This window comes from Neovison vison, chromosome 4, assembly GCF_020171115.1.
Source record: "Neovison vison isolate M4711 chromosome 4, ASM_NN_V1, whole genome shotgun sequence".
Taxonomy (NCBI): Eukaryota; Metazoa; Chordata; class Mammalia; order Carnivora; family Mustelidae; genus Neogale; species Neogale vison.
In genome coordinates this window covers 33757680-33783833 of record NC_058094.1, presented here as the reverse complement: position 1 = coordinate 33783833, position 26154 = coordinate 33757680, and the positions used below count along the sequence as shown (strand labels likewise).

Sequence of the window (26154 nt, the reverse complement as noted above, 5' to 3'; positions counted from 1 at the left end):
AAAGCCAAAAGATTTTTTAAAATATATTTGGTATAACTTTAAATTTTTGAGATTTTATTATTTAAATGAATATTCTATCTGCCAATTAAAATTAAGTGAATTTTACATAAGAATGGTTATGACCTATTTATTAATGGATCATATTCATATAAGGATGGAAAGAGGATTTAATGGGCACTTTCAGTTAGTAGTGAGATCACTGTCAAATCTTTCATTTTAGTCCTTTTATGTAATATAAATTTGTGTTATTTTATTAAAAATTAACTTATTAGTACTAAGTGTTACCATATTTCTCACAAGAGTAAAAACTTTAGTGAATTACTTGCATAGTTGAAGCAGTTACCTTTAAAAAAAAAATTCAAACTCTATACTATGTAATAAATTGTCCAGATCAGGTGCCACCATGAGAAGATTTTTTTGTTTTTTCTTTGCTTGAATTTTTATTTCACGTGTTTTTATTGGGTCATATACCATCTAGTAGAAAGAAAGTTGACTTGGTAATCAGGAGTCCTCTCTTCTATTACTGGTTCTGCCACTGAACTTGTTGTGTGACCTTGGGTAAGTCACTTGAACTCTGTATGCCTCAGTTATTCTCTGTGATTAATGAATGAATGAGTGGAGAAGACTTTTGAATGTTTTGAATCTATATAACATGAAGAACATTGCCTCGATGCCATCATAAAATAATTCAAGATACAGAAAAATGCTAAGTAGAGAAAGAGTGTCATTTATTTATTTTGTGTTTACTTTTTCTGCAGAAAATAATAGTAATGATAATTAATTTTTTTCTTAGAGAAGGAATATACCTAAGCCGTCATTTATCCAATTCTTATCAATTTCATTTTAATATGCAAGGAAATTATTTTAGTAGGGTGGTATATATGTATGTAGAAAAATTTTGCACATGAGAAATAATATGAGATAGAATACAATTCAGAATTAAACTGCATCATTAATGTATCTCTGATTTTTCTGTCTTCTTTGAGAAGTGGGCAGATGGGGGGATGGAAAACAAAATATGTCATATATCATATTAATGTATGGAGTACATTTCAGGAGGATAATGCTTTTCCAATAGTGGCCAATCCTACCAACACAGTCTGGTTTGTAATACAATAATTATGATGAATGTAGTGTCCAATTTTGAATAGATCAAAGATGTGCTCAAGCAATAATCAAAATGACATTGTTAAATTTCAAAATGTGTCATTCCTTTTCAGTTCTCTACAATTCATACTAGGATTTCTCTTTTTTCTAAGAAAACAAGTTTTAGTCATCTTAACAATCTTTTCCTGGTGGAAACTTTTCATTTTCTCACTATTCAAGAAAAGAAATAAATTTGTTATAAGAAAGAATTCTTTTAAGAGTTATAATCTCAGTATATCAATATTTCAAGTATATTTTGATATAATATGTTTTTTCCATATATCTCTCAAAAAACTATGATATAACCATTGCGGAAGTGAATTTGGTGTTTTGATTTAAGAATTTTATGGTACCTGACTCAAAACTAATTATGTGATTAAATAGGAGATTTTGATTTTGTATTACAGTGTTTATCTGTGTCAGTCCTACTAACTCACTAATACCTTTGAAAGAATTTTTTTCCTAGATTGCTGAGTTTAGCAGATATTTCCTGCTTTCAATCACTGTATAGAATGTCTTCTAACTTCACTAGCAGAGGAGAACGAAGTGTTTCCAAAATGTGTCCTCTACCTATTATAGTTTGATGTTGGATTTTGAGGGGCAAATTTAAATAGAGATGTCCGTGATGTCTTATGTGGTGTCTGTAAGAATTTTCTGAATAAATAGGTATTATAAGGGAATATGAAGAAATAAGATTTGTCTAGATTTAAGGTTCATTGAATTTTTAATATTTAAGTAAGCCATATCTTCCAGCTACCCTTTTTATAGTGAGTCTTAGAGTTATTACTCTCCATATTTTATAATATAATATTTTATGGTAATATTTTGCTGTAGTGTAGTAATTCGGGTATTGGCCCATGTGTGCACTTATCAATTTCAGAAACTTGAAAGGCATAGAAATCTGTTGGAACTATTTTTAATATTCTTTTCAAAATTTTATTCAATTAAATTCTTTTCTTTAAATAATAATTAAAAATTCTAAAAGCATTTTTACAGACTTTCAATGGACTCTGGAATGTCTTGAACAATATGGTCATATCAGGAACATTGTTTTCACTAATGGTATCTTTCTTCAGCATCAGTGTTCAGGATTGGCGGTCCATAAATAATTGTAAACTTTGAATCTTCTTTATTTCTACACTAACTTTATTTTTCTGATTCTGCTAATCCATAATAGTTTACCCAATTCTCCATCAGTTCTTCTGTATTCTTTTAAAAAAAATTTTTTTTAATGTGGTATGTATTTTATTATATCTTCCCTATAACTGTGTACAGGATTTTTCTCAAAATGATTTGGGGCCCTTTCCTTCAGTGTCACTTTTTACCTTTCGAGTACATCCACTCACACCCATCTCCTTTGTCTATGTCTGTCCATTACACGATGTGGCCACAGAAGAAGTGGACTCCACAAGGAGAAGACATGCAGGTCTGTCTCTTCTACTGCTTTTCTTTGTTATTTTTTCATGTATCTAACTTATTTTAGAAATTTTTTACATTTTTTCTTCATTTCATAATTTTTCATTTTCCTCTAATATAACAAAATGTTAAATCTTGCAGGCCTTTTTATTTTAGGTAGTGGTATATTCAACTTTTAACAGTAACTGCTCCAATTAGATTGATAAAAATAAAATGATTAATTTTTAATGTAATATGTATGTGTGTGCGTGTGTGTGTGTGTGTGTGTGTATTTTTCCATAATGGGTAACTGAATCCAGATCCAAATATATGTATATGTATATATGTTTATACATATATACATAAAGATATATAGTATTTTGTCAGTGATATTAAGTTAACAAATGAATCATACTCATTCTTCAAATTATTTTAGACTTCAACTTTGTTTTCAACTTCATTTTACATAATTCTAAAAGTACTTTATTTTTATCATGAGTTCTGCAATGTGCTAGACATTTGGAGAACATTAAAGATCTAATACATGTCCTAAACAAGCTCTCACTATCACTGAGGAGTTAAAACATGTGGGTAATATGCTGTGTTTATGTGCCAATATGGATGATTCTAGCAATATGGTCTACAAAGATATAAAGTCAAATAAAATCTGTTTCAGCTAGATGGCCACAAGAGGCTTCATGGAAGAAATAACACTTGAACTGAAACTTGAACATTCATTCAACACTCATTTATTAAGCACATGTGATGTGATACTGTTCTAGGTGCTGGAAATAACAGGACACACAATAGCTCCCCATCTTTGCAGGCTTTTTCTAGTGGGAGTCTGAGATGTAAATGCAATAGTATTGCCAGTGCTATGAGAAATCTGTGTATATAGAATGCAGTGGAATCATAAAGGATGGTATGATCATTTCCACCTGAAAAGTATGGATATTAGTTCAAGAAAGACTTCGTAGGAGAGATAACGTATGAATTGAACATTAAAAACTAGAAAGATGTTGCCCTCCTGGGTAGAGTACATTTCAGGCAGAGGAAACAATATGGGGGAAATGACTTCAAACAAGTTTAGGCAAAAATAGGCAGGGGATATTGTAGGGATATTGAAACATATAAAGCAAGAAAAGAACAAGATCAGATTTTTTTCCTAGAAATATTTCTGTGGAAAGCTATGTAAAAAATGGGCTAGAGCAGTAAAAGCAGAAAAATCGTTTATGAGGCTGTTGCACAGATCAGTAGAGAGATAATAATGGGCTGACATAATGTATCAGTAGCATATGATATTGATACATGAGAAGTTATATAAAGATGTAGAGTCTGTAGGACTTAGTCATGATTAGATATTGTTGATGCAAGAAAAGGAGGGAATAAAATAATTTCAGGTGACGGAAATGTTTGGATAGATGGTGGCCTATTTTGTCAGGATAAGGAATGAACAAGTTTTGGGGAAAAAAATAATTCAGTTTGAGGGTGGGTTGAGTTTGACATTCTTTTGGAATATTAAGATACAGCTATCTAATAGAAGTGATTGAAGGTATGGCTGTGGAAACTCAGAGAAGTCTGGGCTGGAAACATAGAATAGAGTATCATCCCTTAACTGATTCCATTGGAATAAATGGAATTGTCAGAAGCATATGAAGATTAAGAAGAGAACCAACAATCACATTTCTGGGATTACCAACATTTATTTACATTTAAGGAGTGGATAAAAGAACAAGAGCCAGAAAACCATGATGAAAAGAACTACTGAAGGACTGTAGGATCTGTATCCAGAAAAGAACAGAATTCAAGAAAGGGAAGTGTTTCCAGAAGGGTATACTCATCAGAAAAATTCAAGAGAAGAACAAATATTGTTGAGTGACAAAACTAACCAATAACAATCTTTGCCTAATTAGTGTCAGTGAAGTTGTGGAGGATGGGCACCAGATGGAAGAGAAGGAAAAACAGATCTAAAAGGGGGGGAAATGAAGATGAATGTGGTGGACTAGGTGAATGAATGAATGGCTTGGGGGAAATTACAAATTGAAGAGTAGCTACCATGGGGAATACAAGAAAGCTCACCAAAGATACATAGAAAGAGGATAGTGTAAGTGAGGAACTTAAAATTTGTGACAGCTTTGGTTCTCTAATTGTGATTGACTCTTTAGCACACTTCAAATAAATTGTTGGAAGTTTGTGAGCAGTTACAATAGAGAGAAAAAGAGGATGAAGATGTTGGGTGGGGGCTGGCAAGTCAAGTATTGAAAGTGATCTCCTAGAGTGCCTGGGTGGCTCAGTTGGTTTAGCACCTGCCTTCCACTCAGGTTGTGATCCTGGTGTCCCAGGCATCGAGTTCCACATCTTCTCCCTCTGCCCTTCACCCTGCTTGTGCGCTCTCTCTCTCTCTTCCTAATAAATAAATAAAATCTTGAGAGAAAAAATAAAGTGATGTACAAGATAGATTAGGGAAGTCGCTCATCATGTGAGATCATGCAGTCTTGTTAAATTGTGTTCAGATGCAAAGTTTTCCATGAACTGGAAGAGAAGGGGTTCAATAAAAGAACTGGAATTTGTGGAAATATTCAAGGCTAATAGAGGCAAATGGAGAAGGTTATTTTCAGAGACTGATTTAATGATGCTTAGAGTTTTCAGATGTTAGACAATCCCGAGTGGTATAAAGCTACAGGGTTTTGTTCTGGGAATGAAATTCTAAAGTGGAATGTGGGTGACAGTTATGAAAGGGAAGGAAAGTAACAAATTTTTTTTCCAATTTATTTATTTTCAGAAAAACAGTATTCATTATTTTTTCACCACACCCAGTGCTCCATGCAAGCTGTGCCCTCTATAATACCCACCACCTGGTACCCCAACCTCCCACCCCCCCGCCACTTCAAACCCCTCAGATTGTTTTTCAGAGTCCATAGTCTCTCATGGTTCATCTCCCCTTCCAATTTACCCAAAAGCACATACCCTCCCCAATGTCCATAACCCTACCCCCCTTCTTCCAACCCCCCTCCCCCCAGCAACCCACAGTTTGTTTCGTGAGATTAAGAGTCACTTATGGTTTGTCTCCCTCCCTATCCCATCTTGTTTCATGGATTCTTCTCCTACCCACTTAAGCCCCCATGTTGCATCACCACTTCCTCATATCAGGGAGATCATATGATAGTTGTCTTTCTCCGCTTGACTTATTTCGCTAAGCATGATACGCTCTAGTTCCATCCATGTTGTCGCAAATGGCAAGATTTCGTTTCTTTTGATGGCTGCATAGTATTCCATTGTGTATATATACCACATCTTCTTGATCCATTCATCTGTTGATGGACATCTAGGTTCTTTCCATAGTTTGGCTATTGTGGACATTGCTGCTATAAACATTCAGGTGCACGTGCCCCTTTGGATCACTACGTTTGTATCTTTAGGGTAAATTCCCAGTAGTGCAATTGCTGGGTCATAGGGAAAGTAACAAATTTTGATGTAGCATTTTTATTTAGGCATTGAAGTCACTGATGGCCTAAGTTTGACAGGAAATGGGTGAAGGAATTGCCCAGGAAGATGGTAGCAGCAAGGAAGTACAATGGTATAAACATCAAGTGAGTCGATTTTATATGAAATTAGGTAAGTAAGCATGTGGAAGCAGCAGTGCAGATCTAGAAGAATGCTGATGCCACTTCCGGGATTCCATATTACTTAGAGTATAGGATTTCAAGCAGTTTCTCCTCAAAATGCTTCTGGCAGAGGTAGTGTTCTTGTGGAAGGGTCAACTTTCCATTCAGGGTAACAGGTGAGATGAACGCTCCAAAATGAGGTTGATAATGCGTAAGATTTCAGTAAAAGCAATGGGGCTTCAGAATTCATAGTAGAAAAGATGAGATGTGGGAAGAAATGTGGGAAAAATTAGAGAAGGAAGCTCAGGGCACGTGCAGCTGAGGCTCCAGATCAGAAAATGTTAGAAAAGAACAGATGCTAGGATAAGGAAGGAATCAAGTATTGAATGTCGTAGGAGAGAAAACACAGAGAAAAATAAAGAATGTAAGCTTAGCTTTGGGAGGAGGAATTCAACTGATTGAACAAAGGAATCTCCATGATGGGCATAAAGGTAAAAGGAAAGTACTTAGTCGAGGGGTTTGAAAATTCGGGAGAGGAGAAGATTGATAACGGAAGCAACTTTTCTTAAGAAAAGTCAGTGCTGTCTAGGACATACGTGGAATGGTTAAAATACGGAGAAAAGTGATTTTTGTTGTGTTCAAATATCAGGTCCCAAATTACTTTTAATTTTTACCTAAACATAATTTGAAGTCTTTCTTAGTGTATACTCTAAAGCTGTAGGTGTAGCTATGGATCTACATACTTCACTTTCCTTCCGGTGGGAGGAAGCTAGAGTGAGCTTTCTCAGTTCTAGTGTAGACGCCCCACGCTTAGCGGGGATTTGATCTTATTACCTAGCACTGAGTTTAGGATTCTACAAACTCTCCAAAGCCTAGAGATAAAAGAAAACTAATGCATTCCATTCCAAAGGAGTAAGGAGAGAATGATAGAGTAGGTAGTAAGAAGAGCTTCAGGAAAAAGGAGGTAATTTTAGAAAACAGCAAATTTTGTAACAAGCAATTCAGAATGGATTTCCAACTGTTTGATAAAAGTTAGATGAAGTTAAAGCTTTTCAGAAACTGACTGGAGACTGACCAATAAAATCATATCTTTTTTAAAGCTATCATCATATCTCTAATGAATATGTAAGTTGGTTGTTTCTCTGTATCAAACACGACCTCTTCACACTTGGAGCCAAATTGTGATGGGAAAATAACTTCTTAAAGCTAATCATTTTACTGACATATTAAGTTGAAGTGTATATTTTACATTTTACACCACAAAGGACCTTCGTTTCTGTTAATAGTTCCAAGTATGGTCATTGCAACATAGTTCTACACCCTAAATGAAGGAATGGCATTTGATCACACATTTTGAAGCAGAAAAAAAAAAAACAAAACACTAATTTTACCCCTTGCAAATAATAACTGAGTTTCTTCTAAATGAGAAGCAGTGAGTTTTATGAGGGTTTACGCTTTTCTTCTTACTCTTAAGAAATTTCTTAAGACAAATGTATTTTTTTTTAGATAATTGTTAAACAGATCTTAGAGACCATTTGACAGAAAGCCAATGATGCACAAAGGATTTTAAAAATACAGTTTTGTATGTTCCATGAGATAACATCTGCTCACGTTTTTGAATTCAAGTTTTAACTACACAAATTTTCAGAATTACTTCTAGACCTGGTCTAGAGCATCTAGCAATCTTAGTGCTTATGTAATATATATTTTACTCCTAAGAAGATCTCTCAAAAACAAAAGATGTTTTGTCAGCCATATTTCTTACTAATTCCGTAGGTAAATTACTATATTATAATACCAATTATTACATTATGATGTAAACTAGTTGTTACTTTGTTATAGTTGGTTCTGTGCTACATCAAGAGTTTTGGAGGGGCGCCTGGGTGGCTCAGTGGGTTAAGCCGCTGCCTTCGGCTCAGGTCATGATCTCGGAGTCCTGGGATCGAGTCCCGCATCGGGCTCTCTGCTCAGCAGGGAGCCTGCTTCCCCCCCTCTCTCTCTGCCTGCCTCTCTGCCTACTTGTGATTTCTCTCTTTCAAAAAAAAAAAAATCTTTAAGAGTTTTGGAAAATATATTTAAAAATTTCTATTTCAGACTGGTCCATTGGTCTGCCAGGCACTAATGTTAATTTGCAAAGCTTAGCAATTCAAATTGAATAGACTTTAAACACTTCTTGATAAAAATACAACTGGGAATAACTAACATATCCTTTGCATTGAAGTTATTCTTTTCTAATTTTAATTTATTTTCAGTTCTTTTAAAAATTTTTCCAACATTTCTGAGACATAATTGGCATATAATATTGTTTCAGTTTGAGGGTTGGCACCTGGCTGGCTCTGTCGGTAGAGCATGTGACTCTTGATCTTGGGGTCGTGAGTTCAAGCCCCACGTTGGGCATAGAGATGACTTAAAAATACAAACATTAGATTAATATTATTATAACACTGTGATTTTAATTTGTATAAATTATGAAATGATTTCCACAATAATTTCAGTTAACCTTCATCATTCTTAATAAAATTATTACTTCACTTCCTATTAGCTAAGGCAATTTTTTTCAAAATTAATACAGTATTATTTCTATCAGGAAAACAGTTTGTTTTTTGTTTTTTTTTTTTTTCTGTGATTTTTATGAATTTTGCCCTTGAGATACGTTATTCCAAACCTGCACTTCAGTTTTTATCACATTTGTTTGGCATATGTGCCATGTTCTGAATGCTAGGTGCTTTCACGTGACCTCTCGTTCTACTCGTGTTATATTCTAAAAGGTAAAGAGACGGCTCAGGGCGTGATCCTGGAGTCCCGGGATCGAGTCCCGCATCGGGCTCCCAGCTCCATGGGGAGTCTGCTTCGCTCTCTGACCTTCTCCTCGCTCATGCTCTCTCTCACTGTCTCTCTCTCTCTCAAATAAAAGGTAAAGAGAAGTAACATTCATTGTAGGGGAAGTTTGCTATACCTATGAATATGTACACATGTAAATGTAATATGTACACAGCATATAAGCTGTTACTGAAATTCTCCCAAATCTTTCAATTATTGATTTATTATCAGTCTTATCATTACACACAGGTTTTACTCATTTTTAGGTATTTTCTGTGCATTGATTCTATCCTACCTATATTTCATGGGCTCTATTATTGACAAAAGTCTAAGATATAGACAGATACTCAAGATTTGCTCAGTCATGAAAACCATAACTCTGTAGTATACTGAAATTCTACTGGAAAATATAAATCAGTCAGTTTCTAAGGAAGAATGTCGGGTCAACTCAGTGTTCATTACTGTGCTGGCTACCTTGGACATTGGAAGAGACAGAGCAGCTTGGAATATTTTATGTAAGTTTGCATTTAATGTTTTATTAAGTAGTATTGGGATTTTTAAAGAAAGATCTTATTTATTTGATGGAAAGAGATCACAAGTAGGCAGAGCAGCCTGCAGAGTGACAAAGGGGAAGCAGACTCCCCACTGAGCAGACAGCCCGATGCAGGGCTCAATCCCAGGACCCTGAGATCATGATCTGAGCCGAAGGCAGAGGCTTAACCCAGTGAGCCACCCAGGTGCTCCGTGTTGTGATATTTTAACTAAAGGTATCACATAAAATATGAGTATATGCAAATATATATAAAAACATAATTACATCCTATTAATAAAGCATAATACTTAAGACTAATTCTCTAAAGCCTATAAATATGCAAATATAAAAGGAGAGTTTAGAAAGTTCTTGGAACTTGAAATAATAGTCATAACCACACGTGGAATAAAAATAGTCTTGAGTATTTCTTTCTTGTGTGGGTGGTGTGAGGGAAATTAGAAAGATGACTCAATAGGTTATGAGAATATTAATTAATATTAATAAAAGATTAATAGAATAATAGAATAAACTGTGAGACTAGGAGTCAAGAGACCTAGTTGTCGCTTTAGTCTTGCTACGGAGCTGTGTGATCCCAGACACATAATTTCAGATCTTTGGGTTTCAGATATCTTGCTTTTAAATTGGGGTTTGGAATGCATTGTTTTTTTAACTTTTTTATGGATAGAAAATTCTGTTTGCCTTGGAAGATACATCCTGAATTTAAGATGTTACTTCTCAAGGTATTATTTGTGCAATCTGAATACTATAATCTTCTATTTTACCTTGGCCTATTGTCCACCTTAGCTCTCTGTCCTGAAAATTTCAGTTATTGAGGAAAATGTTTGTTCCCATCAGAAATGTTAGCTTGCACAGCAGTATTGGAGCACAGACTCTGGAACTAGATCGCCTGACTAGCCCCACCATGTATTTGCCCGCTGATCAGACAAAGTTGCTCTTGGTACACGCCTCAGATCCCTCCTCTCAAATCCAGGGATAATAATAGTACAGCAAAAGGCTATTGTATGAATTAAATACATTCATATAAAACCTGTAAATCACCTAAAAGCAGTGTCTGGTGCTTAGTAAGCACAATGTAAGTGAAACTTTTTTTTTTTTAATTTTATAAAGTATGTTAAAAACCAAGTTATTTTGAGTAAAGTGTATTGAAGCACAAGCATTTTGATGTGTGGTCCTTCATTCTATGATACAGAATTAGTAATTTTTGTCATATGCATGACAAATACCTTCGCTAGCTTGTGACTTCCGGTTTAGGACGTGGCTGCGGTCCCAACCCGGCGTCTGCAGAGCTGCAGCCAGACTGGAGAGCTTTGTCATTTCTGGGGCGACAGAGTTGGGTAGAAAGCAAGAACATTGGAATGTGATTGGTCTGAATTCTAATCCAGTTTCTGTCAGCCAGTGGGGATGTGACTTTGGGTACAGTTAGATTAAAGGGTTAATTAGGGGCTCCTGGGTCGCTCAGTGGGTTAAAGCCATTGCCTTAGGCTGAGGTCATGATCCCAGGGCTCTGGGATGGAGCCCCGCATCCTGCTCCCTGCTCACTGGGGAATCTGCTTCTCCCTCTCCTACTCCCCTTGCTTGTGTTCCTGCTCTTGCTGTCTTTCTCTCTGTCAAATAAGTGAATAAAATCTTTTAAAAAGGGGATGGGGGGATTAAAGGGTTAGTTATGTTTTAATGAAAGAGCTTTTCTCTTAAAAGAGCAGGACTTTCTAAGAATAAAACAAATACATTCCTAAGTAATAAAATTTGGAAAGAGTCTTGCCTGCAGTATGACAGGTATAAACTTCAGAATCTCAAAATCAGCATAAGCCAATTAAAAGGCAACAAACTGCAAAATGTATTTGCAGCACCTCAGATTATTAAAAGCCTTAACATCTGAATCACTGGGACAAATAAATTATGTAGTCTCTAAAACTCTAATAGAAAAATGGGCAAAAGACATGTACAGAGATTTCACTAAGCAAGAAATTTAGTGGATAGTAAATATATTTTAAAAAATTTATTCCTCATAATCAAATAGATGGCTTTTTAGAAAACAAGATACAGTGTTTCATCTGTTTAAAAAAACAATGCTTTAATGCTGGTGAGAGTGTGCTATAAGAGTGGTGACATAATTTAGTATAATCTTCCTAAAGAGTAATTTTTCAATATAAACCAAGAGCTCTTGAAAATATTCACAGACTTTTGACCTAGTGGAAATAGAGTTCAGATAAAACTGTATGTACCAAAGTCTTATTAAGGCATTATTTGTAGCAATGAAAAGGATGTTACTGTGAATGTTTACTAATGGGGGAAAGGCTAAATAAATTATGATACATATGCAACCATTTAATTGAATAATTTTATTGCCATAGAAATTAGAAATACTTTTTTCTATATTTTTTTATAATTTGAAAAATATTTGAAAGTAATATTATCTGCAAGAAACCTGTCACAGGGTTCTTTCCATACTAGAAAGTAAAAAATGGTAGTTCCCATTGATTATTACTACTGAAACCAATTATGCCAAAAATTTCATTGTCAGACAGATACATAATGTAAACAATGAGTAATAAAATTGAGTCTTTATTTAAAATGAGAATAAAAATAAAATAGGAATAATAATCCAAAGTAAAGATTATTAAAATGTCCATAAAATAGTCCAATAATATGTAAACTTGACTATGTTAGACTCAAATCCTTCTCTAAGTATCAAAATGGCATATTAAACTACCATATAGCATAATTGGCTTATAAAAAGGAGAGTTTATGCCTGAAATTCTTATTCTAGTGGCATAAAGGTATTTCACATCTGAAAAATTCATTTGTTTAACAGATATCTACTAAACATTTTCATATGCTAGTTCTTATTCTAGGCACTGGGAACATAACAGGTCTCTCTGGTCATGGAAATTATATTCTTGGGAGACCAAATAACCACTAAACAAGATAAGTTTAGATTGTTATAGGTATCTTAGTGTGGCTGGGGTGAGAAAGCATTATTTTAGATAAAGCAATCCAGGAAGTCTTCCTGAAGAGGTGATAATTTGAATTAAACCAGAAGGGTAAGAAGAAATGGACCATGCAAAGGAACCAGGAGTTATATAAGTAATTAAGATCAATATATAACATATATAGCAGATAAAGTCAGGACATTTGAAGTTCAGAAGAGGAGAATAATTTTTGCTATAGATCTTCCTTTTCTGAGAAGATATTTAAGTGTCAGCGATGGATGAAAGAGTTTTAAATATTGAAGATTTTCAGGGAGATGAAGGAATAAAGTATAGCTCTGGATGGTAAAGTGATGATTAAAATATTTTTTAAATCATTTGAGTTGAAAGGAAAGGATTATATGCAGTAACTTAGTAATCAAGTTACTTAGTATTAACTTGTACACAATACTAAGTATTCATTATACACGGTTAAAATAAGTTATGATTGTTTTCAGATCACTTTCTCTTTGCTCACTTAAAGCTCTATACTTTTATATCTATACTGAAAGCATTATAATATAAAAGGGTTGGTCTGAATAAATCAGTTTCACATGAAAGAGGGTAAATTGGCATGAATAATGCTACATTGAAGATAATTGCTAAGGGAATTTAAATTAGATTACAATTCAACTGAAGAGAGGGATGTTATTTGACAGATGATAGTTTCTTTTTATTAGCCTGTATGAAGGCTTCAGGGGATGGGGTGTAGGATGTGAGAGTAGGGATGAGGGAGGAAGGGAACTGATAGCAAGAAAGGCAAAGTTTAATGGAAGACAAAATGATAGTAAGTAAAAGTGATTAGATTCATTAATCATGTGACCTAACCGATGGGGAAATTTTAGTTACAGATTCTAAGGTCATGAAGAATGTGAAGGAAGTTGATAGGCTATTTCAGAGTAAAAGAATGAGAATCAGAAGGAATCTCTAAAAAGAAGATTAAACATTGAAAACGACTGTATTATAGTTTAAGGTTGGGTCATTCGGAAATAAGTTAGTATGACCCAAAAAAAAAAAACAAAACAAAACCCAAAACCCCAAGTGAAGATGATGCAGTTAGAAAAGGAAAAGGGAGAAATGTTAAAAGGAAGGAATGTTGGGGCAAAAAAAGAACTAAGAGTTGAGTAGTATGTGTGTGTGTGTAAAAGAGAGAGAGAAGAGAAGAGAGAGAGTGCTTTCATGACTAAGTATTTCAGATCATAAATTTTGGAAAACAGACCAGTCTCAGCCATCCACTAGTTATATGACCCTATATAAATTTTCTAATAAGTAAAATTGTGAAATAGTCCTCTTACATACAGTTGTACTGATTAAATGATGTGATCATAATATGCAAAGCTCTTAACACAATTCCCAGCATGTACAAAGTATTATTCTTGTTAAGATCTTAATTTTTAGGAACATTAGTATTAAGTTCTAGAATACAAGATTTTAACCATATATTCTTTTTTTTTTTTAAGATTTTATTTATTTATTTGACAAACAGAGATCACAGGTAGGCAGAGCCAGCCAGAGAGAGAGGAAGGGAAGCAGGCTCCCTGCTGAGCAGAGAGCCCGATACGGGGCTCGATTCCAGGGTCCTGGGATCATGACCTGAGCGGAAGGCAGAGGCTTTAACCCACTGAGCCACCCAGGCACCTCTTAACCATATATTCTTAAAAGCTTTGCTATATTTTATTTTCTATGCCTTGATCAAGTAAAATTAAACATTATTGAAAAAAAATTAACAGCTAGACAGAAATCTGATCAATGGTTGCCTAGGCTGGCAGGAAAATTATTGACCACAAAGTGGCACAAGGGAACTTTTTACAGTGACAGAAATACTCTGTACCTTGACTGTGGCAAGGTTGCATGATTATATACATTTGTTCAATGTCATAGAACTTTGCACTTAAATAGTGTGAATTTTAATTTATGTAAGTATGCCTCCATAAATTTGACTTCAAAAATAACTGAAAATACATAAAATTTAAATGAATTTTTAAATATAGTACCCAAATAGCATTAAATATAAGCGAGCAGAACATTTTATTTGACCTAACACATCCCAAGCAATTAAGTCACGTCCCATCCCCAGATAGGTTTCAGTGGGCATGGTAATGGACGGGGTTAGCCAATAACCTCGTAACATGGAGAGAAGTGATAACTACGGGGGTTGAACTAGCAAACAAAGGAAGGCCTAAATGTCTGAATCGGAAACAGTGGTCAAGAAACCAAGAAAGAACAGGAGAGTATTTAGGGTTGACATTTGCAAGAAGAGGCAAGACATTAACAAAGATCTAGACTCTGGATATTCTAGATACTCATTAATAATAACTAAAAAAAGAAGAACAGGTGTGAGAAGTAATGTTAAATTGTTGTGGACAAACTGAGTTTTAGGTATCATTTGGGGATGGCTAGGAGACAACTAGAGATGTGAATCTTAAGCTTCCAGAAGAGGTAGGAGCTGAAGGTAAGAGCCTAGAGCCTTCAGCAGGCAACATTTTGGATAATTAAGTCACTGTGATATAAACTATTTTTAACTATAGTTAACTTTAGGACCCATTATAAGTATAATTTTTATTTCTAGTTTTACAGATTGAAAAATTAAGGTAAAGAACAGTTAATAACTTGTTCCAGCCATTTGAAGCTGGGATTTAAACTAAAGCAATTGGGCTTAGTGGCAAAATCCATGCCCTTAACCTCAGGAAATGGAGTCTTTACCTGTGACAAGGTAAAGGACAGGTTAAAGCCAAGAAGCTGGGGCATGTGCATTGAACACCATTAGAGAACAATGCCAGATGTCTAGAAAAAGGAGAAAAGGAAGAGAGGAATTCAGAAAAGGGGATTTAATGTCAACAGAGAGCAGCTCATTCTAGTTTGCAGTTTTATTTAGAATCCTCAGTGTAATTAGTATTCCCATGTGAGCGTTTGGAAGGTTGAACGACGTTCAGCCTGGTCTCTAGCTTGGGCTGATCTCTCCTGGTGTCTCCACTGAATCATCATCTGTCTCTGACAGTGATCCTACCTTTCATTCCTCTTTCTTCTCAGTGTTGAACAGAAGTATTTCAGGAGATGTCCCAATTCAGGAAACATTTAGGATGCATTCCTTTGAATTCTGAGGGGGTATTAAACTGTAGGATATTAGTCTCTCTGGATGGTTTTTCTAATTCCCTTGACTGATAACAGTCATCATGAGCACTTATGGAAAAAGATCATCAGCTTGATATCCAAGCATGAGAATTATTTAAAATCCCTATATTTAAATAGTTCCTTTTCTCACTGTACATAATTACGCTCAATTTAGGCAATTCTAATCTAATGGAAAGTATTTATTTAGCTAACATGGATAAAATTATATGACAACATGGATTAAATTATATAACAAAAATTACAATGTACTTTTTCCCCCTTTTAATTGCACTAATACTACATAAGCTTCACTTATTTTATTCCAATTGATACCTCAAATGTATAATCTTTTTTTTTTGGAGGCTTATGTCACATTTGCAATTAACAAATATAATTTATTTTAGTAATTTTTAAAATTTCCATATAAAAAATTTTCTTTTTCTCTACTCAATTTAATTTCCCAAGCACAATTTTATCATCTTACTTGACTTGGTGTTGCTTACCAACAGGTTATTATCTTTAAAGGAAATGTGAGAGGGGCGCCTGGGTGGCTCAGTGGATTAAAGCCTCTGCCTTCAGCTCAGGTCATGATCTTAGGGTCCTGGGATCGAGCCCCCGCATCGGGCTCTCCGCTCAGCGGGGAGCCTGCTTCCCTTCCTCTCTCTCTCTGCCTGACTCTCTGCCTACTTGTGATCTCTGTCAAATAAATAAAATCTAAAAAAAAAAAAATAAATAAATAAAGGAAATTTGAGATTTTATATGCATACCATCATTGAAAATATGAAGTGAAATATATCTAACAATTGACATTTATTTTACTCTTGGAAATTTGGCTATATTTATTTCATTCCTCTCTCCATTTATTAATGACCCCATTATAATTTTGCTATTCTTGGAGGAGGAACAAAGCTAGGTTTATTCTTTAGCACTTTCATTGTGGTTTGGGGGACATGATCACATGTGTTTGGATCCTTTAAAGAATCTCTATAATAGAATTCTACTTTGAATGACTCTGCCTCTTCGTTGGCCTGATCGGCCTTTTTGTTGGCCTAAATTAGAAGGTAAAAAATATCTTCAAGTGGCGCTTGGGTGGTTCAGTGGCTCAGCTCAGGTCATGATCTCAGGGACCTGGGATAGAGCCCTGTGTTGGACTCCCTGCTCAGTGAGGGTCTGTTTTTCCCTCCGCCTCTGCCCTTACCCCCCACTTGTGCTCTCTGTCTTACAAATAAATAAAATAAAATCTTAAAAAAAAGATATCTTTGCTGCCTTCAAAAATATTTATTTTAATGCCATGTTTAATATAACTTATTAAGTTTTTGTTTAAATTCCAGTTAGTTAATAGTGTGATATTAGTTTCCAATGTATAATACAGTGATTCAACATTCCCATACAACACCCAGTGCTTATCATAAGGGCACTCCTTAATCCCCATCACCTAATTCGCCCCCTCTCCCTTTCTCCCTTCTGGTAACTATCCATTTGTGCTCTGCAGTTAAGAGCCTGTTTCTTGTTTTCCCTTCTTCTCTCTTTTTGCCCCTTTGCTTGTTTGTTTTGTTTCTTAAATTCCACAAATGAGTGAAATCGTGTGGTATTTGTCTTTCTCTGCCTTATTTTGTTCAGCATAGTACTCTCTAGCTCCACCCATGTCACTGCAAAAGCAAGATTATATTCTTTTTCTATGGCTGAGTAATAGTCCATTTTGTGTGTGTGTGTGTGTGTGTGTGTGTGTGTTAAATATCTATATATTCTTTATCCATCCATCAGATAGATGCTGGGCTGTTTCCATAACTTCACTACTATTGTAGATAATGCTGCTATTAAATTCAGTGTGCATGTATCTGTTTGAATTAGTATTTTTGTATTCTTAGGGTAAATACATAGTTGTGCTTGTGCTGGATCATAGGGTAGTTCTATTTTTAACTTTTTGAGGAATCTCCATACTGTTTTCCAGAGGGTCAACAGCAGTATGCATAACCACCAACAGTGCACAAGGGATTCTTTTTTCTCCACATCCTTGCCAGTGCTTGTTTCTTGCATTTTTTATGTAAGCCATTCTGACGGGTGTGAAGCAATATCTCATTGTGACTTTGATTGGCATTTCCCTGATGATGAGTGATGTTGAGCATCTTTTCGTGTGTCTGTTGGCCATCTGGATGTCTTCTTTGGAGAAATATCTATTCATGTCTTCTGTCCATTTTTAAGTTGGATTATTTGGTTTTGGGGTGTTGAGTTTTATAAGTTCTTTATATATCTTGGATACTAACCCTTTGTCCTAAACAAGCTCTCATAGGAGTTTTAGAAATGCTGAAATGAAACCTAAAGAAATGAAAAGTAAAGAAGTAATCAGTGTGAACAATAGCAAATACCACAAAAATTGATTTTGGGAGGATTTATATTGTTTCTGTTTACATTTTTATTAGTTCCATACCTTAGGTCCAACATTTTGGTAATCATCAGTATCATTTCTTTTCTAAACAATCTTTGTGAGATGGTTAGAGTTCTTTATATAGGAAAAAGTCGATAGACTAAACACAATTTCATAAGCAAAAAATCTAACTAATAGAAAATCCAAAATTTCACCATGCGTTTGGAATCCTACCATGACTATTTTTTAAACAGAATTTAAAGTATTGATATTAAGGCTAAATACAAGTTGGAATTCAGAGATCTCAATTTTTAATGTAATGTGGGCAAATTTAGATAAGTTTTTAATTATAGCACAAAGAATATACTGAGTTTCCAGTATTCGTAAGAAAAAATATATGGGTTTCTTCCTAGAATAGTCCTCATTACAGTTTGTGTATGGTAGACATTTTTATCTTTTTATAATTTAAGTTAGCATTCTCAGCATACTTAAATTGCTATTTCTAAATTACCATAATGTAAAGTTACATTTATATTTCTTCACGATGCTCCTATCAAACCTTCCATGCAATCTGTGATATGTAAAATAGTGGATGTAGTTGAAATACAGCTCATGGCTATGTTCATTAGCCCCAGGCGTGGGACACAGTGGTCTTTCATAGTATGTCACACACAACCATAATAGGATGGGACAAGTCATATACACAGGGTGATGATATGTACCACTCCGTGGATCATCTCTTCTTCCAGATAGATATTGTCCATCAGGAAAAAGGTGGGAGATTCCAAAGTGCTTAACACATTTGGGGAATAGTATATTGACTCAATGATTCTGACTCGTGTTTCCATCTTTTATCAGTAGTTAATGTACTTTCTCGTAAAAGCATTTTTAATAAATAACCATTGTTTCCTTGTCTGAGGGACTTTTACTTGAAAATTAATTTATCCTGTAAGATAAATTTTTTTTCAAAGAGGCAGGAATTGTGACTAACAAGTTAAAAATAACTAAGTTATTAGAAAGTTACTAATATTTTCTTTCGAACACCTCACTGTATACAGGGTGGGGAAAAACATATGCAGTAGAACAATTACACTTGAGCTAGTCTAAAGGATCTTCCTAATATCCTATATTAGATCATTCTTATGATTCTTTTTGCTGGGCAAATTCTCTGATTTAGTGAACTTTTCAATATAGTTTGTGTCTATCTCTTTGACACTCCCAGGCGCACTCTTAAGATCTTTCTCTCGCTCGCTCTCTCTTTCTTCCCTCCTTCTTTCTCCTTCCCTCTCTTCATCTCCTTCTGTCCCTGTCTCTCTACACACACACACACATACACACACACAGAGTAAAGTAAATTTTAATGTATGTAATACCAGGGCAAAGAGAGTAGGGATTTCTAAACCACTTTACACTATTTATATTAATGAAATAGATATAATAATATAAAAGAACAAACACTTAAACATTATTTGGCCTCAAAATTAACTGGCCAGTTAGTTTTATAGCAGAAGGAATCATAAAGAATATCTGGTCCCAAACTATTAATTTTACAGAAGGTGCATTTTATGGCCAGAAAGGTAAATGAGGTGCTTAGAGTTTTAAGGCTTGTGAAATTAAGACTTGAACCCAAGTCTTGTCTCATATTTTAAACCAGTGCTGTTTTTAAGATTTTGGTCACTCCTATGTATCAGAAATAGCCCCATTACCCTAAATCTGGACAGTTGCAAAGTCCCATCAACTCTGGAATGGTTATCTGCACTATACTCTCCATACACAAAGCCCAGATTTTCCCCTATAGGCTAAATGTATCCTGATTGTAAGTGTTGAAGCCTAAAATGGTACTAAAATCCAAGTCTTCTGAATAATTAAATCTCAGTAATTCTGTTTACCGAACTTAGATGTCAAAAACAGATATACTCTGTTTCCTTAAATCATTAGGTCACTCCTAATAACATCTTAAAGTAGTTTAAATATCAGTTTCTTTTGACTATAGGGAGAGGAGTCTTAGCAGTTTGCTATAACATCTTTGAAGGATTATTTAATGACTATGGCAGAAAGTTAGCGGAGAAATAGTAGATAGATATACACAGCAAGAGGTAACCTAAATATCTACAATAGGTTGTCAAGGCTTAGAACATAATTTACAAGCCTATGAGCTTCAAGGTAGTACAATAGTTTTGTAAGTTTCTTTGTGTTTCAGTTAATTTCCATGATTTTTCACTTAGGCACATGTGGAGTTCAGTCTCCCTGCATTCCTAGAACCAAACGAGAGATCATTTTATAAGCAAACACATTATAAACCAAGTCACATTATATTTTCTTTCATTCCCAGTGTTAGCTCCTAGTAACCAGATTAGAAACATCCTCAAAATTGATTGATTTTGAAATAAGCACTCCTTGAAAGGTGTATATCTTAGTTACACAGTTAAGATTAAGAGTAAAGGGAAAAGAAGAGAGGCCAACCAAGAAATAGACTTAACTATAAGAACAAAATGATGGTGACCAGAGGGGGGGTGGGCAGGGTGGTGGAGGAAATAGGTGATGGGGATTAAGGAGTGCACTTGTGATGAGCGCTGGATGTTGTAAGGAAGCACTGAATCACTGTATTGTGCACCTGAAACTGGTATTATACTATATGTTAGCTATACTGGAATTTAAATTAAAAACTTAAAGAAAAAGATTACATTTGTTGACACTTTAAAAGAAAATGCTCCCATTTGTCCCAGTACTGAAGGGAAAATAATCTGATATATAATTTATCATTTTTATCTCAATATTTATCTCTATATTTTTTAAATTTAACTTGTTCCTCTCTTTGTTAGTCTCTGCATTATATGCATTTAGGCAAATAATTTAGCTAACAAAAGTGTACTTCTTATGAGCTTCTAGTACATAATAAAATTTTAGTATAAAAAAGATCAAAATTTATTAAGTGATTATGAAGTGATTAGGAAGAAGTGATTAGGAAGTGATGAGGAAGACATAATTTTAAAGTAACTTTGAAAAATTTTGCTGCATTGTTTCTTAAGTCCCACATTTGAAAAATCTACCATAAGGAAAATTTTAAAACATGCCAGGTCACTTTTTGTTTTAATATTCATAAAAATTGAAAAGATCTGCACTTTATTATGTTTGGAAATATTTCTCATTATACAGCATTTCAATAAACACACCCAAATGCTTTTATTTAACAAATAAATATATATCCCTAAGATAAATTAAGCAATAAAAAAAATAAATCTATATCCCTTAGATAAATTAAGAAATGAATGGTTGTATACTTGCATTTTAAAAATCATTTAACATTTATTTCCAAAGCACCATTACCGACTCATGGCAGAAGTACAGGTTTTCAAATAGAATAATTTGTCTTTTTTTTTTTTTTTCACAAAAACATTGTGCTTTGTGTTTTTTTTTTATGCTTTGTGTTCTTTTTTTTTTTTTAAACTTTTTTTTTTTAAAGATTTTATTTATTTATTTGACAGAGAGAAATCACAAGTAGATGGAGAGGCAGGCAGAGAGAGAGAGGGAAGCAGGCTCCCTGTGAGCAGAGAGCCCGATTTTATGCTTTGTGTTCTTAAAGTAATATTTTTCTTCTATATAATGCCTTTCTGGGCATTTTATAACCTATATATTAACCCAAATAAGAAAATAATAGCACTTAATTTCAATAACCAGCAATAATGTTTTGGTATATAAATCTTAATTTTTTCCCTCCCTTTGTCTTTTGTATAGGTAATATGTATACAGATTTTTATGAATATATATAGTTTTTTAAATTATCAATTATAAACTATAGTACTATATCATCATTTAATCTGTTATAATTACAAATTGCAATGTCTTTATTTTACATTTATGTATGTGAATGTACTTGCACATCATATGGTTTCTTTTTCATGGATACATCATAGTATTCTGTAGATATACCACAAGTGCGGTTTACTAACCCTTATTACTGGACATTTAGAGTTTATTTTCCTAGGCCTTTACAGTTTTCAAACAACGTAGCAATAAATCTACTTGCATGTACATCTTGCACATTGATTTCTTTAGGAACAATTCTAGGAAGTGAAATTTCAGGTTCAAAGGTATGACCATTGTAAACCGTTTGATACACAGTACCAAATATGTTGTATTTTTAAACAATTTACTTTTTATCATTGTACATCAGGTACTTTGGAAAACATTTATATAAATGACCATCAATTTTTCTGTCAAAAAAGCTGTCAATGACTCAGTCTGAAAAACAAATTTTTTTCACAGTTAACAGATATTGAAAGACAGTTAAAATATTCAGTGAAAGTCAAGGACAGTATTTTCTTTTTGAATTGCTTGGCCTTTGAAAATAACCTAACAAAATACCATGTTTCTCTTTTATCTCAAGTACATTTTTCTTTATTCTTATTTCTCTCATTACATCTTATGTAGTCATTTTAACAATTTCTATTCCTAGTCCTCTGACCAGTGAAAGACATTGATAGGTTATCTTTATAGTCTTTCTTACTGAAACTAGAAAATAGACATAAATAACCATGCTTTCTCCTATAATCATCACCTTGAAGTAGGCAAGTAGAGATTGTATATACTGGTTTACCTTTTTCTTTATTGCACTTTATTTGGTACATACCTACATACACTTAAAGATTATGTGAATTTGGCCCTTTTAGCTTTGATCATTTGGAATATGTTAATTTTTTCATCATTACTGTCTGTAGTCTTCTTTTGTTTTGTTCCTCTTCCACTTTGTTCATATTTTCTTGGAAGAAATGTTTGTAAGCTAGGATTCAATAAGACAGTTACTAAAAGTAATTTTTTCCTTTCCTCAATGGTTTGGCAAAATATACTTAAATTTTAAAGATACATTTCTACTGTATATACAGTAATATTCTTCTTTAACCTCCATCAGAAAAATGTCTCAGATTTTTGTTCTATGCTCAGATTCCGATTATTATATCTCTGTGTATTTTATGAAAGTCAATTAGATTTGTTAAAGCTATACGTTATCCATATTGTTATCAAGTGTTTGGGGAGTTTCAGCAGGTGACAGTTTTATATTTCCTATGATGAATCTCTTTATCAGTAGGATAGTTTTCTCTCTAAGCATATCATTGTGAAGTGTTTTCTTTATGAGAATATGTTGATAAAAATGTAGAAGAGAAATGGAAGACTTCATACGAGCCAAACAGTTTGGAGAGAGGAATGTCTGGTTACTGTATGTCCTAAGGATTAGCCACCTAGGAGAATTTAAAGTTGTAAGTTAAATGCATATTTACCCAAGTTTGTTGACCGTATACCCAGTAAGGTGGTCACTTGAGATTTCATTAGTTAAGGCTCTTAACAAAGAATCTTCTAATCTAAGGTCTGTCTGTAGATGGTAATTGAGTCTGGAGATGAGAGATGTGTTTGAGATTGGAATTTAGTTGATAACATACTTAAATAATTTTATCACTCTCTCTATTTACATCTTTGTTTACTTACAGCAAATACAAATTAATATTCTTCTTAGTCCCCCTGTGATCTGTTAAATATAAATGATGTTCCATAAACCGGATTCTATAAAATCTTTAAACCATTACTAAGGAGAAAGGCTTCTTTGTGAAGCAATATTAAATCAATGTGTTGTGCTTTTTTTTTTAAACACAAACAAAAAAACCATTATGCTTTAAAGCAGGGATTATCAAACCATGGACCAGAGACCACATCAGGCCTGCTGCCTGTTTTGTAAATAAGGTTTTAATAGAACAGTGACATTCATTTGTACATGTATTGTCTATACCTGTTTTGGTGTTATAGTGGCAGAGTTGTGATAGAAAACATACAGTCTGCAAAGCCTAAGATACTTACTATGGGCCCTTTACAAACAAGTTTGTCAGCTTCTGCCAGTATATATCACAATGGTAATTAAAAAGAATTTGATGTAGCTTCATCGGAGGCTGATGTCCAGCAAACAGTCTAAATATTAGAAAATGCATATATATGTATGTATGTGTATATATCTATGTGTATGTATATATATTTAAATATGAATATATAAAATGTGTTCAAGCTTCTTTGTCTGTTGGTGCTCTTTATGTTAACATACTATCTTGCTACCATGATATCAAAATGAAATTTTTTCAGAGAACTTCCCAAACACTCAATTTAGGTAATATTCTTTAAGTTCACATAATTTTTTGGACATGGGGATGGCTTTTTTGTTTCCCTGCCCTTGGAGAAAATAAACATATTTACCTGAGAATAGCTCTTAAGGTACAAATAATTTCAAAATTGTATTTAAATAGGCTGACAGACATTTATACTTTACTGTATTCTACATTCATATCACTCACTCAATTATATGTATCAACCAATTTATATCAATATGACATATCCCTATTCTATAATTTGGCACATATTTAATAAAATCACTATTAAAATGAGACTCTTAAAAGAAACAAATTGCCTCACTTTATTGAATAATTGACTTAAATTTACTGTTATACTTAGAGGTCATGTAATATAGACTACACATTCTTTTATTTAGGATTTTCTTACTCCTTTTTGAATTTTTTCTTTTTTTTTAATCTTATTTTAAATTAATCAGTTTTTACTTAAAATTTGTTACCAACAAGAATTATCTGATATACAATGAGATTTTTTTCAGGATAAGTATTAAAATACTTATTTTTGAATAGGCATACTTTTGTCTAAAGATCTTTACTTCAGTTTTCAGTTAAGCAAGAGCTATATATGTATATGTTTACATTCCTCCCCGCACTCAGTGGTTATGAATTTACATGATGACTTATTGTTGTTGATACCCACTGAGCCCAATAAGCTATGATTATTTTTCCCAGTTTGTAGATTTGTAGTATACAATTGGGATTTTGTGAACATAATCTCATTATGCATACTTATGAGAAATGGAATTTTCCTGTAAAATCTCCTTAATAAAAGTTATAAATATAACCTTAAAAACACTTTTCACGTTTGCCAAGATTTGCTAACTGAATTTAGTTCTTATTCTAACCAAAGTTTTTAAAGGTCCTCTTAACATCTATAATTGATGTTTTGGAAGTAGGACCCGATATAGAGAATTATTAGTCTCATTTTGTAATGGGTTTACCATCTCACTTTCTCACCTCCTTGCATTTTTTTTTTTTCCTGAAATGATCTCAGTTATACTCTGCGCCTTTACTGGCATGGTATATTCTCAGCAGTATTATTCCCAGTGCCTCTTTCTTGAGGCTATTTCTAGAAAATGCAAGTTCAAAAGATCCAATTGTAAGCTTGGGAAACCTGCTCTAACACATGGGCTAATTTTATGAGAATAGTTTCTAAACACAATTGTAAAATTGTAGTTGAAACCAATTAGACTTACAGCTATTTTTCAGTAAATAATCAAATCCTGATGAATCACAAGCCAAAGTTTTTATTTATAGTGTTACTATTGTCAAGTTTATGTGCTGTCAACTATATTGTCCTGGGCATACATGTACCAGAAAGTGTTTTCTATCTGGTTAAGATTTGTTGTTCTGTTAAAATTCATTTATATTTTATTCAGATTAAATTTTTGTACATATTTAGTAATCATGCTTTTATTCACCAAATTGCATACTTTAAATAAATCTAAGAAACAATATGACTTTTTAATTTGTATGTACTACCTTGAATGAAAATACCATATCAGCCTAGCATTTCTTCTATTATTCTATTATACATCCTGTAAGTAGGGCTCAGAAATAAGAACTGAACATTAATTTTATGGGTTTTTTTCTACTCGATAGGTGCTATGGATATAGAGGAGAGAAATCGCCAAATGAAAATTAACAAATACAAACAGGTAGCCGGATCAGATCCCAGACTGGAGCAAGATTACCATTCAAAGGCAAGACATTTTTCTTTTTAAAAGTTGTAATATGAACAATTAATCATATGAAACCGTTAGATTCTCTTCAACTTCTGAATGCAGATTAGTTAGACACAAACATATAATGTAATGGCCCCATGAGACCAAATGCTAAAATTTACAATGTGTTTTATATTCCAACTTTAAGTTGTCTTACTAAAAAGTCATTATATAATATAGGAAATTAAATATATGAAACTCATAAATGATCTGAAGAACAAATCTTTTAGAATTTTTTATTTTGTAGAACCTACAAGGGTCTAACACCCTCAAAAATGTTTAGGAAGAATGGCTGTGGTTTT

General features: G+C 33.6%; 1 protein-coding gene across 49 annotated transcripts in view; it reads left to right on the top strand.

The window, feature by feature from the left end:
- Positions 1-26154, top strand: part of RIMS2 (regulating synaptic membrane exocytosis 2) — a 592339-nt gene that overhangs the window by 415916 nt on the left and 150269 nt on the right. For 18 of the 49 annotated variants that reach the window (XM_044245115.1, XM_044245130.1, XM_044245120.1 and 15 more), the window contains 2 exons: positions 2540-2572; positions 25731-25831. The exons of 21 other annotated variants lie outside the window; for them this stretch is intronic. In XM_044245115.1, coding sequence (XP_044101050.1) covers positions 2540-2572; positions 25731-25831 — 134 coding nt within the window. The remainder of the gene's footprint in view (positions 1-2539; positions 2573-25730; positions 25832-26154) is intronic. 10 more of the 49 variants (XM_044245129.1, XM_044245126.1, XM_044245125.1 and 7 more) reach the window with 2 other exon arrangements.